The sequence below is a fragment of the Chlorocebus sabaeus genome, chromosome 8 (assembly GCF_047675955.1).
Source record: "Chlorocebus sabaeus isolate Y175 chromosome 8, mChlSab1.0.hap1, whole genome shotgun sequence".
NCBI classification, from domain to species: Eukaryota; Metazoa; Chordata; class Mammalia; order Primates; family Cercopithecidae; genus Chlorocebus; species Chlorocebus sabaeus.
This window is the reverse complement of record NC_132911.1, coordinates 102,041,842-102,057,113: the sequence shown is the minus strand read 5'-3', so window position 1 is coordinate 102,057,113 and position 15,272 is coordinate 102,041,842. Positions and strand designations below refer to the sequence as shown.

At 42.2% G+C, this 15,272-nt stretch overlaps 1 protein-coding gene across 3 annotated transcripts in view; it reads left to right on the top strand.

The window, feature by feature from the left end:
- Window positions 1-875: 875 nt before the first annotated feature.
- Window positions 876-15,272, top strand: part of NIPAL2 (NIPA like domain containing 2) — a 107,503-nt gene continuing 93,106 nt past the window's right edge. The window contains exon 1 of one of the 3 annotated variants that reach the window (XM_073018241.1): window positions 876-2,150. In XM_073018241.1, coding sequence (XP_072874342.1) covers window positions 2,016-2,150 — 135 coding nt within the window. In that variant the 5' untranslated portion in view covers window positions 876-2,015. The remainder of the gene's footprint in view (window positions 2,151-15,272) is intronic. The other 2 variants (XM_008001182.3, XM_008001181.3) reach the window with 2 other exon arrangements.

The following is a 15,272-nucleotide window of genomic DNA, read 5'->3' as shown; positions in this document are numbered from 1 at the left end:
CAGCAGATACTTATTGTTTAAGCCACTTTTATTTGGATATTCTGTTACTTGCACCTTAAAGCATGTGAAGAGAAAGAAGCATTAATGAAGTCACCAATATCAATTAATGTGATGTTATAGAAAACTTATCAGACCAGGCATGGCAGCTCACACATGTAATCCCATCACTTTGGGAGGCTGAGATGGGACAACTGTTTGAGGCCAGGAGTTCTAGACCAGTCTAGGAAAAATAGCGAGACCCTGTCCCTACAAAAAAATAGAAAAATATTAGCCAGGACCGGGTGTGGTGGCTCACACCTGTAATCCCAGCACTTTGGGAGGCCAAGACAAGGGGATCACTGGAGGTCAGGAGCTTGAGGCCAGCCTGGCCAACACCGTGAAACGCTGTCTCTACTAAAAATACAAAAAGTAGCCAGGCACGGTGGTGTGAACGTGTAGTCCCAGCTACACAGGATGCTGAGGCAGGAGCATTGCTTGAACCCAGGAAGTGGAGGTTGCAGTGAGCTGAGGTTGTGCCACTGCACTCCAGCCTAGGCAAGAGAGAGAGAGACTCTATCTAAAAAAATAATAATAAAAAAATAAAAAAATAAAAAAATAAAAAAATTAGCTGAGCATGGTGGCATGCACCTGTATGTAGTCCCAGGTGGGAGGATCACTTGGGCCCAGGAATTTGAGGCTGCAGTGAGTCAAGATCACACCACTGCCCTCCAGCCTGGGCAACAGAGCAAGATCCTGTCTCAAAAAATAAAATAAAATGTAATATAACAAATGGAGACCTTTTTCCTTCAGATATTTATTTGAAGTAAACCAGCCTCTTAAAATTGGGAATAGTTAACTACAATTGTTAGCTGTTCACTGAACATCTCGAGTGCTTAAGCAAGAAACTACACAGTTTCTGAGATGACATGTCTCGCTTTTTCTCACATGTGAAATGACTTTTTCTCACTCTTTTCTCTCATTTGCACATTTCCCCTAAGAAACACTGAAAACTGTCCCTGCTCCCTTCTAGGCAGCAATTCTCTTTTCTTGAAGGTCTCTTTTTCATGAAGACATGGAAGTCAAAGCACATTATCTAAGAAAAACCTCAGCACTGTGTAAACAAAAGAAGGCAAGTATCAGGCTTCAGGCAGCAGTATAGAATCATGGTCTTTTTAAAGTGAGAAATACCTTACAGATCATTTGTGGTCACATATTATTTGAATACAGGTAAAACCAGAACATCTCGTTAGAGTTCTTAAGATGAATAACAACATTTATCTCTCATCCTAAATTCATATATACAGTAGCTGGCAACTTTTCCGCAATTCCACCTGGTGCCATCTGAAGAAAACCCAATCCAGTCATCGCACATTGGGGTCCTACGGTCTACCACATTCCTCATTCGACGAATATTTACTAAGGATGTATCAAGCACTGGCACTGAGATTTAATCGCTCTGATCTTTTTTGCTCATATTGCTTACAATATTTCTGGGAACTCATGACTTTTTCATATGCAATCAATTTTTAAAATATCAGTGAAAAACACTACATATGTGATAGAGGACCGGAATTGCCAGGTAGAGATGGGAGATGGTAGCTGCTTTGGGTTAGTCAGTGTCTCCTCCTTTTCCATTGACTTGGACAAATGTTTACATCGGAGATGATCTGATTCTGGCCCCGACAAGCGCGGGCACCCGTTGCGGAGGGCCGCCGGGATTGCCCCCTGGGCAGTGCAGCCCGGAGGATGCAGACACTGGCCCGGCGGGAGGAGAACGTGCGGCCCTGGGAGGCCGCAGATCGCCGGTCTCCCCGCCGACACCTCGCCTCGGAGGAGAGGAGGCCGCGCCCGGCCTGGCTGGAAGCACCTGCGGCCGCGCGGGGGCGGGAGCCAGGTGGCCTCGGCGCGCCAGCCTCACCCGGGCACCGAGCAGGAAGTGGCTGCGGCGCTGCCCGGGCGCGGCCTCCTCGCAGTGCAACCGGGCAGGGAGGCGGCCGCAGCGCGAGCCGGAGTCTGAGCGCCGGGAGCGAGACCTCATGGCAGCGTTGGCGCCCGCGGGCCCCGGGGACGCCGCCTCGGCCGCCCTGGACGAGCTGTCACTGAATTTCACGTACGGGGCGCCAGGCGCCGGCAACGGCTCCCTCTCGGGCGCCTGGTACCGCAGGAACCAGGTAAGGGCCGCCCCGCAGCTCCCGCAGCCCGGTGGGGACACGGCCGGGGCGGCTGCCTCCGGGCGCCTCTGCGCCTCGGCCGCTTTCCTGCCAGCTCTCAGGAAGACACCCGGGATCTCCGAGTGGAAAGAGCTGGCATGCGATGTTTCCTGCATTGACCTAAGTCCCCCTCATGTGGGAGCGCAGGGGTCCGCCCAGTCTTCCTCTCCCGGGCACCTGGCACTGGGCGTGGGCGTCCGGGTCCTGGGCCTTGACCTCAGCCACCCGTTCCTGGGCCTCCTGGTCCCGATCCCGCCTCCCCAGCCTGCGTCCGCCCTCTTCTCCTGGAAGGAATCTAGGAGTGTGGGGGCGATTATCCACTCATTTTCACCCCAGGATCCTTTTACAGTTAAAAGAAAAGAAGAAAAAAAGTGACACCCCGTTGTCAGAAGCAGAAAACTCATTAAGGGCAACCTAATGTCACCTCGCGCAGATGCCCTGCGTGTGTCCCTGGTGTCTCAACACAGCTCTTCCATTTCCGTGCAAGGAACACGTTTTCTCAGGTTGCATTTGCAGGACTCTCATTCTTTCCAACCGGCCCTTTGGGAAAACATTGTTAACTTAACGCCAGTTTACACTGGAAATATACATTTAACAAAATCAAAGGGACTTGGAGTCACCCATTTATTTTTGGCTTGATTTAAGATGAGGAAGAGCTCTCATCAACCCTTCCTCTAGCAGTATTCATATTGCAACTGAGTTTTATCACGGTGGATTCCAGGCTTCCTCTTGTTTTCATTAAATGTGTTACTTTGTTCTTGTTCTTTAACAAAACCACGGATACTTTTATTTTTGCAACAATATAATCAGAAAATATTTGTTGCTGTTGTTCTAAATCGGAGAGTTTAACCAATTATCAAAGATTTAGATTCCTTTTATGCCTGAAGTGTTTTAAATGCTAATTTCTGAATGCAGAAGACAATATATTTGTATAAAGAATAAGTAAGATAAATAAGCATGCTCACTTTATTAGTTTTCAAGAGGGGAGAGTATTGCTTTAAGTCATTTCATCATAAAAGACATAAAAATAGGAAAAATGAGGGTACTCAGAGCCTCTTGATCAGTGTTTGTAATCCATCCCCATTTCTCCTTTCTTCTACAAAGGAATTACAAAGAAAAGCATCATTTTTATGGGAACTTGAGTATATCTATTATATTATTCTTATATTAGATGCATTCCCAATGTAAGTTTAAGAATGAGTTATCTATCCCCTCTTGAAAAAAAAAAAAATAGAGGGTTAGTAGATGTGATCATCCAAAAACAGGACATTGTTTTCACAGTGGAAACCTCTGTAGTCATTAGTTTTCTTTGACATTTCCTGGAATTCTTGATTGTCTTGGCTCTCTGATATCCAAACACAGATTATCATGTGACATTAATGCGAGGCAAATAAATACTGTTTGCAAGGCTTAATTTGCCTTTGACAGTGTGTATTTGTACAGGTTAGAAAGAATGTATCCAGAATGTGCTAATTGAAATTACTGAGCTGACATCTAAACTTTGCTGGTTTGAGATAAGACTGTATTAAGTTTTCCCATTACTGTGTAAATTTAGGCCCTCTTATAAGATGGTGGTATTTTACCTTTTTGGTAATTGCATTTGTGTTAAGCAAAAGTAAAAATTAATTTTTAAAAAGTTCACTCGAGAAGCATTTTATTGAGTGCCTCTGGTGTTGTCCAGGCCAGTAAAAATAAAATTGAGTCTAATTTTTCTTGTCTTTTTCAACACTGAATAGAAATGGCTGAAAATGGGTGTGGTTCCAGAAAAACAAAGTGTGAGATATAAATGTGTCACTCCCACAATCAAAATGAATGTTGGTTGCTAGCTAGCCACAGCTTAATGATGCTTATTTGCTTGCCTCCATTGGTTTTATCACAACTAAAATATTTGCACAGTGTGTGTTGGCTGATAGCCTAGTTCTCTGTCCCTTTGTCCCTTCCAAAGTGATTATCGTCAAATCTGATCAATTAACCTTACTACATAGAAATTGACAAACTTCCCTGGAATGCTTTCATGTAATAGATGAACGTTTAACAGTGGCCATTTGGAATCAATGTTGTCTAAGGCAAAGGTGTGAGTGCTTCTGGAGGAGGAAATCTCAAAGCAACTCAAAAGTAGTAGTTCAGTGGGGGAAGATGTCTTAGGAGCAGGGAGGTAAGGTCTTTGCCCTTTGCACTACTCAGATGCTGTGTGTTTGGTGAAAAGCCTGGCCTATAGAAGTGACAGAGTTGTGCCAGGTAAACAAAGGGCACTTTATGTTTGATCCACAAGTTTTCAGTAGAGAAGGATAATGTTCCCAAGATGTTTATTGAGCTCCGTGCTATGTACAAAGCACTGCAGGGATATTCAATATAGTGCAAGACCCAAACTCTTCCTTCTGTGAATATTATTAGGTGTTTGGGAAAATGAGCTATGTAAGTAATGCCAAAACAAGGCAGTATGTTGTAAGTGTCATGTGAGTGATATAAAGTCCTATGGAAATTCAGAGCAAGAGGGCATTTGGCTGGCCATCAGTGATGCTTTGTGGAGAGGTGGAGCTGGACAGTTAAAGATGGACAGGGCTTCATTGATAGGCATGCACAGTGTAGGGCACTTCAGGAAAGGAAAAAGCTCAGGGACCCAGGAGCAGCCCTCATGGCCTGGACAGGTGCCTTTCTGAATATTTTCCTTCCTAGAGTACAGTTCAGCCATCATTCTGGTTGCGATGGAAGATGGAGACTGACTATAAGGTGGAAATATGTTTTGGGGGTCTTGGATATAGTCATGGATTGCCTTGAAGGACTGGTGACAAAGTTTAGACTTAACCTAGTAGACAGTGGGGAGCCATTGAAGATTTTTTTTTTTTGAGAAGGAGTGCAGGAATCAAAGCAAATTAAATTTAAAAAATTTAAATTAAGGCTAGCCGGATCCAGAGTTTTCAAACTGGCCAGCTGTGGACTCAATCCAGCCTATAGATACATCTTATTTGGCCGGCAGAGAGGCTTCAAAATCTTCAATACATTGCCAACACTTTAAAATGAGAAGATAAAATACAAAATTTCAAGTTACCGTAATCTCTTTAAATATTAGGAGTTCAGGAACACTGGGCCTTTTCCCCCACATGATCACTGAGCTGGATATCATGTTTAAAGCAAGCTGTGCTTCCTGCTGTAGCTCTCTTGCTTCTCTTTTCTTTTACCTACTGACTCCCATATGCATTTTTAATTTTTATGGATACATAATAGTTGTACATATTTATGCAGTCCATGTGAAATTTCAAAACATAGGCATTTAATTTGCAACCAGTGCTAGAGTCTGTCACCTCTGCTAACTAGCATACTTGGACAAGTCACTTAATTTCTCTGGATGTCAGTTTCCTTATTGGTAAAAATTAGAGTTGGACCAAAAGATCTCCAGCTTCCCTCATGCTATGTGGTTGAATAAATAAGGGACAAACCAGCAAGGTTTGTAGAGAGAATGGATAGAAGAGGGAAAATGTGGGAAATAATGGGAAGGAGGATTTGGTTGTTGGTTCTTTAAATTTATGCACATCGTTAAATGTCTAAATTCACAAGGACAAGGTCAGAAAGGTTTTTTCTGCATAGGGTGAGATGAAACTTCAGGATTTTTTATGCCCTTTCTTTGAACTTTTGATATTCAATGGCTTGGATTTTAAAGTCAACATATTTAAGGGAAAATTGATACAACTTGGCAGGGAGGAGGACAGCAAGGAGACGGACATTTGTTATGCATTTACTGTGTGACACTTTATAGCTGTTATCTCATTTGAGCCCCCCTCAACCTCGTAAGGTATGTATTATCCTCACTGCTCATGTAAGGAAACTTGTGTTAAATAACTTGCCCCGAGATCTTACAGCAAGTGGGTTTAACTGCAAAACTACTTTTATTCCATGCTTGAAGGCCATTGCTAGAAACTAAGGCTTGAAAACAATGTGGTAAGAGTCCATGTGAAGGGAAAATGATTAAGGCTTCTCTCTTGCTGGTCTTGAGAAAAATTGTGCTTTTATATTACCCTTTTATTAATTTTGCTTTGCTACCATCTATCTCTTTTCTGCTAGTAGCTGCATATGACTATCTCTTAAAGAAAGAATAGTGGAAAACTTTCAAATTGCTGGCCCTTTCCATTTCCTTCCTAAGAAAAATCCTTTTTCTATTTTGTTTTGTTCATACTTGATTTTGTTCCCTTTGTTATGTATCCAATGTGATATTTTTTCCTTTATCAGATTTTCTAGGAGATGTATGTATAAGGCAGCAAGAAGCCAAACATGGTAGCTTGCGCCTATAGTCCCAGCTACTCAGGAGGCTGAGACAGGAGGCGCTCTTGAGTCCAAGAGTTCAAGACCAACCTGGGCAGCATAGCATGATGCTGTCCCTTAAAAAAAAAAAAAAAAAAAAAGCAAGAAGAGAGAGGCGGAAAGAAAGAGATTATGTCAAAGCAACTGTTCAAAACTTTTGTAAATCAATAAATAAGTCCCCTGGCCCTTGTTAGAGGAACTGAGTTTTAATATACTTGTGTATGTGGCAGACCAGATATTTTCATTTAAATCTACCTGATACCCTCCTTATGGCTTGAGTAATACTACATAGTTATAATATTCACATTGAGGCAATCAGCCAAATCCAGGCTATGAGAAACTGCCAGTTTACAGCATACATGGCCTGGTTTCTTAAAAAATCATTTTGATAAGGAAAAACGGGGAAAAAATAGATAGTTGGATGACCTATCGATTAAAATAGACCTAAAAGACACAGCAGAAAAAGACACCATTTACTATAGTATTTAGGGTTTCTTAAAAAATCATTTTTATGAGGAGAAAAGCGGAAAAAATGGGTAGTTGGATGACCTATAGATTAAAATAGACCTAAAAGACACAGCAGAAAAAGACACCATTTACTATAGTATTTAGGGGCACACACTTGGGTGATAAAGCTGTAAGAAAAAGCTAAAGTGATTGCCACAAAGTCAGGCCAGCAATTCCTCTGGGGAAGGGAGAGGGTTGTGATGGGAGGAGGAAAAGGGAGGGTTTGGGTGGGGACCCAATTTCTATTCTTGATCTGGATATTTTCCTTATGATAATTTATTGTAGTAATTTACTCATCAAAATAATTATCTTCACAGTTGTCTACATAATTTTTAAAACCTTAAAAAATAATACTAACATTGCTATGACTATTCAGTTTGCATACTTCAGCTAGGTAGCATGGGAAATGGTATGTCATAATCATTTTGTTAGTTTATGAGAATTAAACAATTTGTTTTTCCAATTGTTCCAATTTTCCAATGTTGATGACTGTTCACACTGACATTTGAGAACTTACCTTGGAAAGGTTGACATTCCCCAAAGCTATCCTTTTTGTTCCTGTATTGTGCTGTTATAAAAGCTTGGACTCTTTACTGGATGTGTTGCCAGGTTTCTCGATTTCTCCATTTCTTGGCTTTCTCTATATAAATGGAAATAATAATAATACATATGTACCTTACAGAGTTGTTGTAGGCACAAAATAAGATAATGCATGTCAAATAGTTAGCAAAATGCCAGACACATAGCAAGTACCCAATAAACACTAGCTATTATTACATTGCAATCAACCTATATTATAGGAAATGTCATAAAAATGTATATCTAATAATCAGTAATTTTTGGACTCAGCTCATTGCAAATGGAAATAAGAAAAATTATGTCAGTTATTTGATGTAACTTTGCTTTCTTTAAACCATAATCACTATTTCTCTGCATCTAGTGCCTTCCTCACTCTCTCTGATGTCTGCCTCCCTTTCAGTCACATTTCAGAACACTTCCTAAGGAGAGTAATTTTCTAATCGGAGCACTTGATATCTCAAAGTACTAAGGCAGAGATTCTTCCCATGTCTTCAGCCACTTTCCAGACTTCCAGGTTGGAAAGGTGGTGAGTGTAGCACTGGGAACAGCTGATAGAGATGTTTGGTGGCAGTAGTGTCATCATATTTCATAGGCCCTGACTGTAGTTTAACCAACCAGAAGGACCACCACCCCAGCCTAGGAAAGCTCATTTAGTGTTAACATAAGACTTTGTGCCATTTATTTTAGCTTTTTTTTTCTTTCCTGAAAGACTGATATTTCTCTATTCCATTTATAACTTCTGTTAACTGCCCCCTTCCCCATCCTATATTCCAATAGACTTACATTTTACATAAAGTCAAATCTCTTCACCCAGTCTGTCATGGCCCACCAAGGCATCCTAATTGCATGAGGCCTGGCAGATAGCACTCTACTGCCCCTCCATATAGCTCTCAGGATGTACACACTACACATTTGCCTCACCGTGTCACTTTCCCAGCCCTTGGTCACTCTTAATGTGTTTTTGTTTTGTTTTGTTTTGTTTTTTTAGACAGAGTCTCACTCTGTCACCCAGGCTGGAGTGCAGTTGCAGCTGTATGATCTCAGCTCACTGCACCCTCTGCCTCCTGGGTTCAAGTGATTCTCCTGCCTCAGCCTCCTGAGTAGCTGGGGCTACAGGCATGTGCCACCATGCCCAGATAATTTTTGTATTTTTAGTAGAGATGGGGTTTTACCATGTTGGCCAGGCTGGTCTTGAACTCCTGACCTCAGGTGATCCACCCACCTCAGCCTCCCAAAGTGCTGGGATTACAGTTATGAGCCACCATGCCTAGCCTCAACATGGTATCTTGCCATCTTTGGCACATATCAGGAGGTGCTGACTGATCCCTAATGTAAATATAGGTTGATACCTATTTAGTTATGAGCTCCATGCCTCACTGAAGATTGTGTTTGTCCCAACATGACTTCTTCAGAGACCCACCCTGAGCTTGGCAGGTCATACCAGGTCTGCATAAAATGAGTGTCTGGCTGCTTGCCTGTGGCCTCAGCACTGGTTCCCCAAATCACCTTAGTCTTTTTCATGCTGCTATAATAGTATACCACAGACTGGGTAATTGATAAACAATAGAAGTTTATTTGGCTCATGGTTCTGGAGGCTGAGAAGTCCAAGGTCTAGGGGCTGCATCTGGTGAGGGCCTTCTTGCTGTGTCATAACATGAGGGAAGGCATCAAATGGTGAAAGAATGTGCAAGAGAAATCAAGAGAGGGCCAAAGTTGCTTTTATAAGAAACCTACTCCAGAAACAAAGACATTAATCCACTCATGAAGGCAGAGCCCTCATGTCTAATCACCTCATAAAGGTCACACCCTTCAATACTGTTGCATTGGGGATTAAGTTTCCAACACATGAACTTTGGGGGACACATTTAAACCATTTCATCACTTGACCCCACTTCACCTTCTTTGCAACTCTCAAATTGTTTCCTCCCTCAGGAACTTGGAGCATTGGCCTTATTTCTTTAGCTTGCAAGAGGAGTCAGTCTCTCTTCCGGTCTTTGAACTTGGCTTCCCTACCATGAATGCTTTGTAAGTTAAGAGGCTTTAGGTTGCAAGTTATACACACACACACACACACAAAAAAAAAAAAAGGAGAAGGAGGAAAGAAAGAAACTAACTTTAACTGACTTAAATAAGAAAAGAAAGTAATCCATTTGGATGATGTAAAAGGTCAGAAAAACTCTGGGTTCAGTCAACCCTCCATCCGGGGGGCTTTAAAAATATGCTGAATGCTCAGTTTCTCACTCTCATTTTCAACTTTTGTTCTTCAGGGTTGTTGGTTCCACTTTTATCAGGCTCACCCCTCTAGGGTACATACTTCCTTTCACCCCGCTGGAAGAAAGAGCTTGACTTTCTCAGCCACTAACGAAAAAACATGGGCTTTACTCTGATTGGATGATGTTAAGACAATGTCCTATCTCATACCAGTCACCAAGGTTGGAGTTACTGGACTTAGTGTTCCCAAAGCACATGGGCACCCTTGAGAAGGACTGGACACCCACCTGAAATAGGAGTCCTGTAACCAAGAGAAAAGGGCACTGTATGCCTCAACAGCAATCCCCCCGCAGGTGGGCTCAAGTCCTCCCCCTGTGGAGTTTTGTCTTCATGGGACATCCTTGGGCTAACACCACTCCCAGCTCACCCAGGACCTTTCATTTCTGTGTCCTGGCTCACATGAGCGGCTCCCCAGAATAACTCACTCACTCGGCCTTGTCTTTGTTGGTGGGACCTGAACAGTAATCTCCTTAGAAGCTTAGATTATAGGTTTAATTTCTGAAATATTTTCAAAAGCATCATCCCTAAGCAGTAACTATTTCCAAGTTCTAAATATATCTGCCCCTGCCCCCAAGAAATTCTAGAAAGGTCTCTGCTCATTCCTATTGATAGAAAAAGCAAAGGGAAGAAATGGCAAAGGCAGTATCCTCTGCTTGGTCTCTATCTTGCTTATTCTTGCTAGGCAAGTTCTTATCAACAAATACCTCTTCAGTAGGTAGGACAAGTTTAGCATATTTAGGTGACTTAGGTTGTGGTGTGCAAATACAATGCTGTATGGAGTCCTAGGGGTCATGTTAGCATTGTGAATATCTCATTCAAGTTTGAGGTGATTCCTGGGAATTCTGGGGGTCTTTATTTCCTCTTCAGCCTCTGGACTTGCAGGGCTCTGATTGTTCCAGGGCTGTTTTGTGGGCTGTCTGTATTGTGTTCCCTCTTACCGCAGTTCACATTAGGCTGGGTCAGTGAATCAACAAAGGCCCAAAATGCAACCAACTTTCCATTCAAGAAAAATCGCAAGCATTTAGTCCTTCTCTATAAGGCAGTGTTACCAAAGAAGTCAGAAAACATGGACTATGACCTCAAAAAGTAGCTGCATTTTTTGTGATATACATTGTGTGTGTGTGTGTGTGAGAGAGAGAGAGAGAGAGACAGAGAGGGAGGATGCCTTAGAAATACTTGAAAAACATTTGAAAAAGTGGTTAGAAGTCACCCCCCTTATATAACCTGGTGAGTTATTTACATTAAACTTCCAGAACTACCATGGTTCTGTTTTGTGATTGTGAATAAGAGAGCCAAAACAGAAGAGGAAAGATTGTGACATACATTTGGATATGGCTGCTGGAGTCACAATGGTAGAGAAATGGGCAGTTCTTTGTGAGCAAGATTCGACCCAAATAACAATTGCCATCAGTAAATCCTGTGGGTGTCATATGAGCATTGACCATGAGGTGTGTTGGGACCTGGCTGCTATGCCAGTGGGATGTGAGGCTTTTGCCAGGAATAGGGGTCTTAGGGATGAGGAAATATGCTTAGCTGTGAGAATTGGCCCTTTAGAGGTTGTGAAGAGCCCAAGTCACAATGTCTAAGGGATATAGCAAACTTGAACTTGATTCCTGACTCAATTTCAGAAAGGTCTAATCTGGTGGGTAGTGAGGGCATCAGGAGTCTCTGGCAGAGATCAGTGAGTGAGTGGCAACATCATCACAATCCCTCCCCATATCAAGGCAAAGACTCACCTGGTGGCTGACACCTGATATAGGCTGTAGAGTTTAGTCTTTGGGGAAAGATGCTGACAAAATACTGTTGGAGTTCAAGGCGGGCATTGCTCCCAAATAGAGTATGCACTCTGGAGACCCAGGCAGGTGTGGGGTAGAGCGATGCAGCTGACAGAGCTCACAGCATCCAGCTTTTGCAGAGGAAGCCTTGTTCCAAACCTGGGCTGGGCCTGCAAAAGGTGGCCTGCAATCCTGCTTCTTTGGAAACAAAGGATTATGGGTTGTTAAAACTATTATAATAAACATGTTCTTGTAAAACATGAAAGTTACAAGGCCCTATATTGACCTGGACATAAACAGTGGCATTCTTTGTGTTCAGCATGTCTGTTTTTGTTTCAAAAACTTCCTCTCCAATATTATACAGGATTAAGCTGTTTTGTAATAGAACCAAGTTTAAGACTTCCTTAACTGGAATCTCACCTTTTCTCGACTATTGTTGCTCCCCATTTAACAAAGTGTTAAAAGCCCTCAAAGGGTGTGTTATTAAATGTATTGCTTTTTCCATAAATTTGCTCTGCTGAGACTTACATTTCTCAGAAATGAAAAAACCTGGTGGCTTCTTAGCAAAACTCAGGCTTATTTTTAATGAAATTTTGTTTTTAAAAATAAAGAATGTACAATTATATAAATAAATGTGTTCCCTAGTAAAAGACAAATGTAATCATTCTTAATTGCATGGGAAGGCAATATGTTGGGGTTTTCTGCCTAGGCTTTAAGGTTGATTAAAAATTGGCATGAAACAGCTTGTAGAATAGCAACGATGTACCGTGTTATGTAACCCTGAGCCTTTATGTTGGCTTTTAAATAACCCGATTTGGATCTGGTGTCATATGATTTTCTCAGGATAGGAACCCAATAACCCAATAGCATACAATAACCAAGATAACAAATTAAAAATCTGCTCCTGACTGAAAATGTTTCTTTCTTTTTCACATATAGGATTATAGTTTTAACTCGGTTTGTGTTAGTATTGCAGACAACTCAATTATCTACAAGAATGAAGGAGATTAATGGTAAAAATAGCACAACCCACCCACCCAGTAATCTAAAAAGCATTACCGTATTTCAGGTTGTCTCCTATGTTTGCTGTTATGAATATTGTTTCTTTTTTCTTTTCTTTTTTGTTGTTAGAGACAGGGTCTCACTCTGTTGCCCAGGCTGGAGTGCAGTGGTACAATCATAGCTCACTGCAGCCTCAAACTCCTGGGGTGAAGTGATCTTCCCACCTCAGCCTCCTGAGTAGCCAGGACTACAGGTGCGTGCCACCACGTCCAGCTAGTGTTGTTTCTTTAGGACCCTGTTTTAATTAACTATCCTCATCGCCCCTACTTCTTGTCTGAACTCCTAGATCGATCTCCTGCTTGGTCTTCCTGTTCCCTGGTCTCCTTGCCAGTCCATCCTCCACACTGCAGCTAGGATGAGTCTTCCAAAAGCCAAATCTGGACTTAGCCTTCTCTAGTTTGTGTCTTTGTGTTCTTTGAGTTCCTTGTGTCTTAGCACCGCCTACAGATCCGTGGCACAAAACGTCTCCTGCTTGCCTCTCCAGACCAGCTACACTGCAGTCCTCTGCTTTCAGAGGACTCTGCTTTCAGGCCTGCAGGACACCTTGTTTGCTGCACCTTGGGCCCCTGTACCTGCTCTGCCCTTAGTCGAATGCACTCACCCTGGTGAGATATCATCCTGTGAGGCTTCCCTAACTCCATCCCTGGAGTAGGCTGAACAAAGGCCCCCCAGCAAAAGATATCTGCATCTAGATCCCAAAGTCTTCCTCGAATGTTACCTTGCATGGCAAAAAGAGAACTTTGCAGATATGATTCAAGTAAAGATCTTGAGATGGAGAGAGTGTCCTGGCTTACCCAGGTGGGCCTAAATGCCATCACAGGTATCCTCCTGACTCTTTGATTTCAGCCCAACAAAGTTAAGTTTGGACTTCTAGCCTCCAGAACTGTGAGAGAATAAATTGTGTTATGTTAAGCTACCATGTTTTGTGGTAATTTGGTACAATGGCCACAGCAAACAAGTACAGTCCCCACCCTAGACAGATTTTGTACTCTGTCTTCTCTATTCCCTGGGGTTCTGCAGAGCACACCTCTATTAGAGACTGAACAGGCTGTGCTCTGCTTGTTAGTGGTTGCTTTCTCTACTTCTTCTCAGCTTCCCTTTTAAAATTTTTTAATTTTTAATTTTTGTGAGTACCTAGTAGGTATGTATATTTATGGGGTACATGAGATGTCTTGATACAGGCATGCAATGTTTAATAATCACATCATGGAGAATGGGGAATCCATCCCCTCAAGCTTTTATAATTGTGTTACAAACAATCCAGTTACACTTCTTTAGTTATTTTTAAATGCACATTTAAGTTATTATTGGCTGGAGTCACCCTGCTGTGCTATCAGATAGTTGGTCTTACTCATTCTTCCTGTTTTTCCCATTAACCATCCCCACCTCACCACCCCCTACCCCAGTACCCTTCCCAGCCTCTAGTAACCATCCTTCTACTCCTTCTGAGCTTCTTGGGGGGTACTTTGCATCCTGGATTCCTGACGGAGGGCCTAACATTTAGTGGTTGCTGAACGAATACCAGATGGATGCATGACTGGATGGATAACGTCCTGATGTGAGCTTGCTGAAGTTGTCTGTCCCCTACATCTCTCCTCTTCTCTCTGATCATTTTCATTTCACGTCCTTTCCCTCTACAGTGTGTTTTTCTCAAGCAGTGCCTACATGCGGTTTTCAGTTGCGCAATGGTTTTATTTTTCTCCTTAACATCTTTTCTTGGTTCTGCCAGTTTCCTTTTCATTTCTTCTCTTGTTATCATCTCCTCTTAACTCTATTTTTAAATAAATCCATCTTCTCCTTAATTTCACTGAGGCTGCAAAGGAGGGTGTATTTAAAATTTTTTAGCTTGGAAAATTTTAAACCTATAGAAAAGTAAAAAAGAATAGTACAATAAACACCATATGTCCCTCACCTGGAGATTCACCAGTTGTTAACATTGTGAAATATTTGTTTCTCTCTCTCTCTCTCCCCCCCATATACATACATACATATATATATATGTATGTATGTATGTATATGGGGGGAGAGAGAGAGAGAGAGAGAAATGGGCTATTTGAAAGTCAGTGGCACACATTATAAATGTTTACCCCTAAATACTTAAAGATGTATCTCTAAGAGTTTGGATGTCTTCCTGTCCCATCCTAACTGTCCTGGAGATATATCATGTGCCTACCTGTCTACTGGGTACAAATGCAAAACAACTCCAGTTCCTTCCTAAGAGTTTACCACGAGATGGGGTGAGCTGAACACCCATGTCTCAGACATGTCGCCTGGTTCAGGCCATTACGGTCATTTCTGCAGTAATTGGTTGAGCCAAATCACTCAACCTGTACTATTGCTGATACAAGATGCTAGATCTCATTTCCAGTTCATGCATGTTTTATTACCAGAAACAAGAGATATCATTATTCCAGTTGTGAGTTGCATGCAACCATTACTGTGTTCAAAACGAGCTCAGAATCTGTGGTGCTTTTGTGCCATGTACTAGCTCCATTTGGATCTGATTTTGCATTTATGTTTTGAAGACAGATCCAGCAATATGGTTGAGTTCAAAGCCAGAGCTAAGACAGATCACCAATTCCACACACCCCTG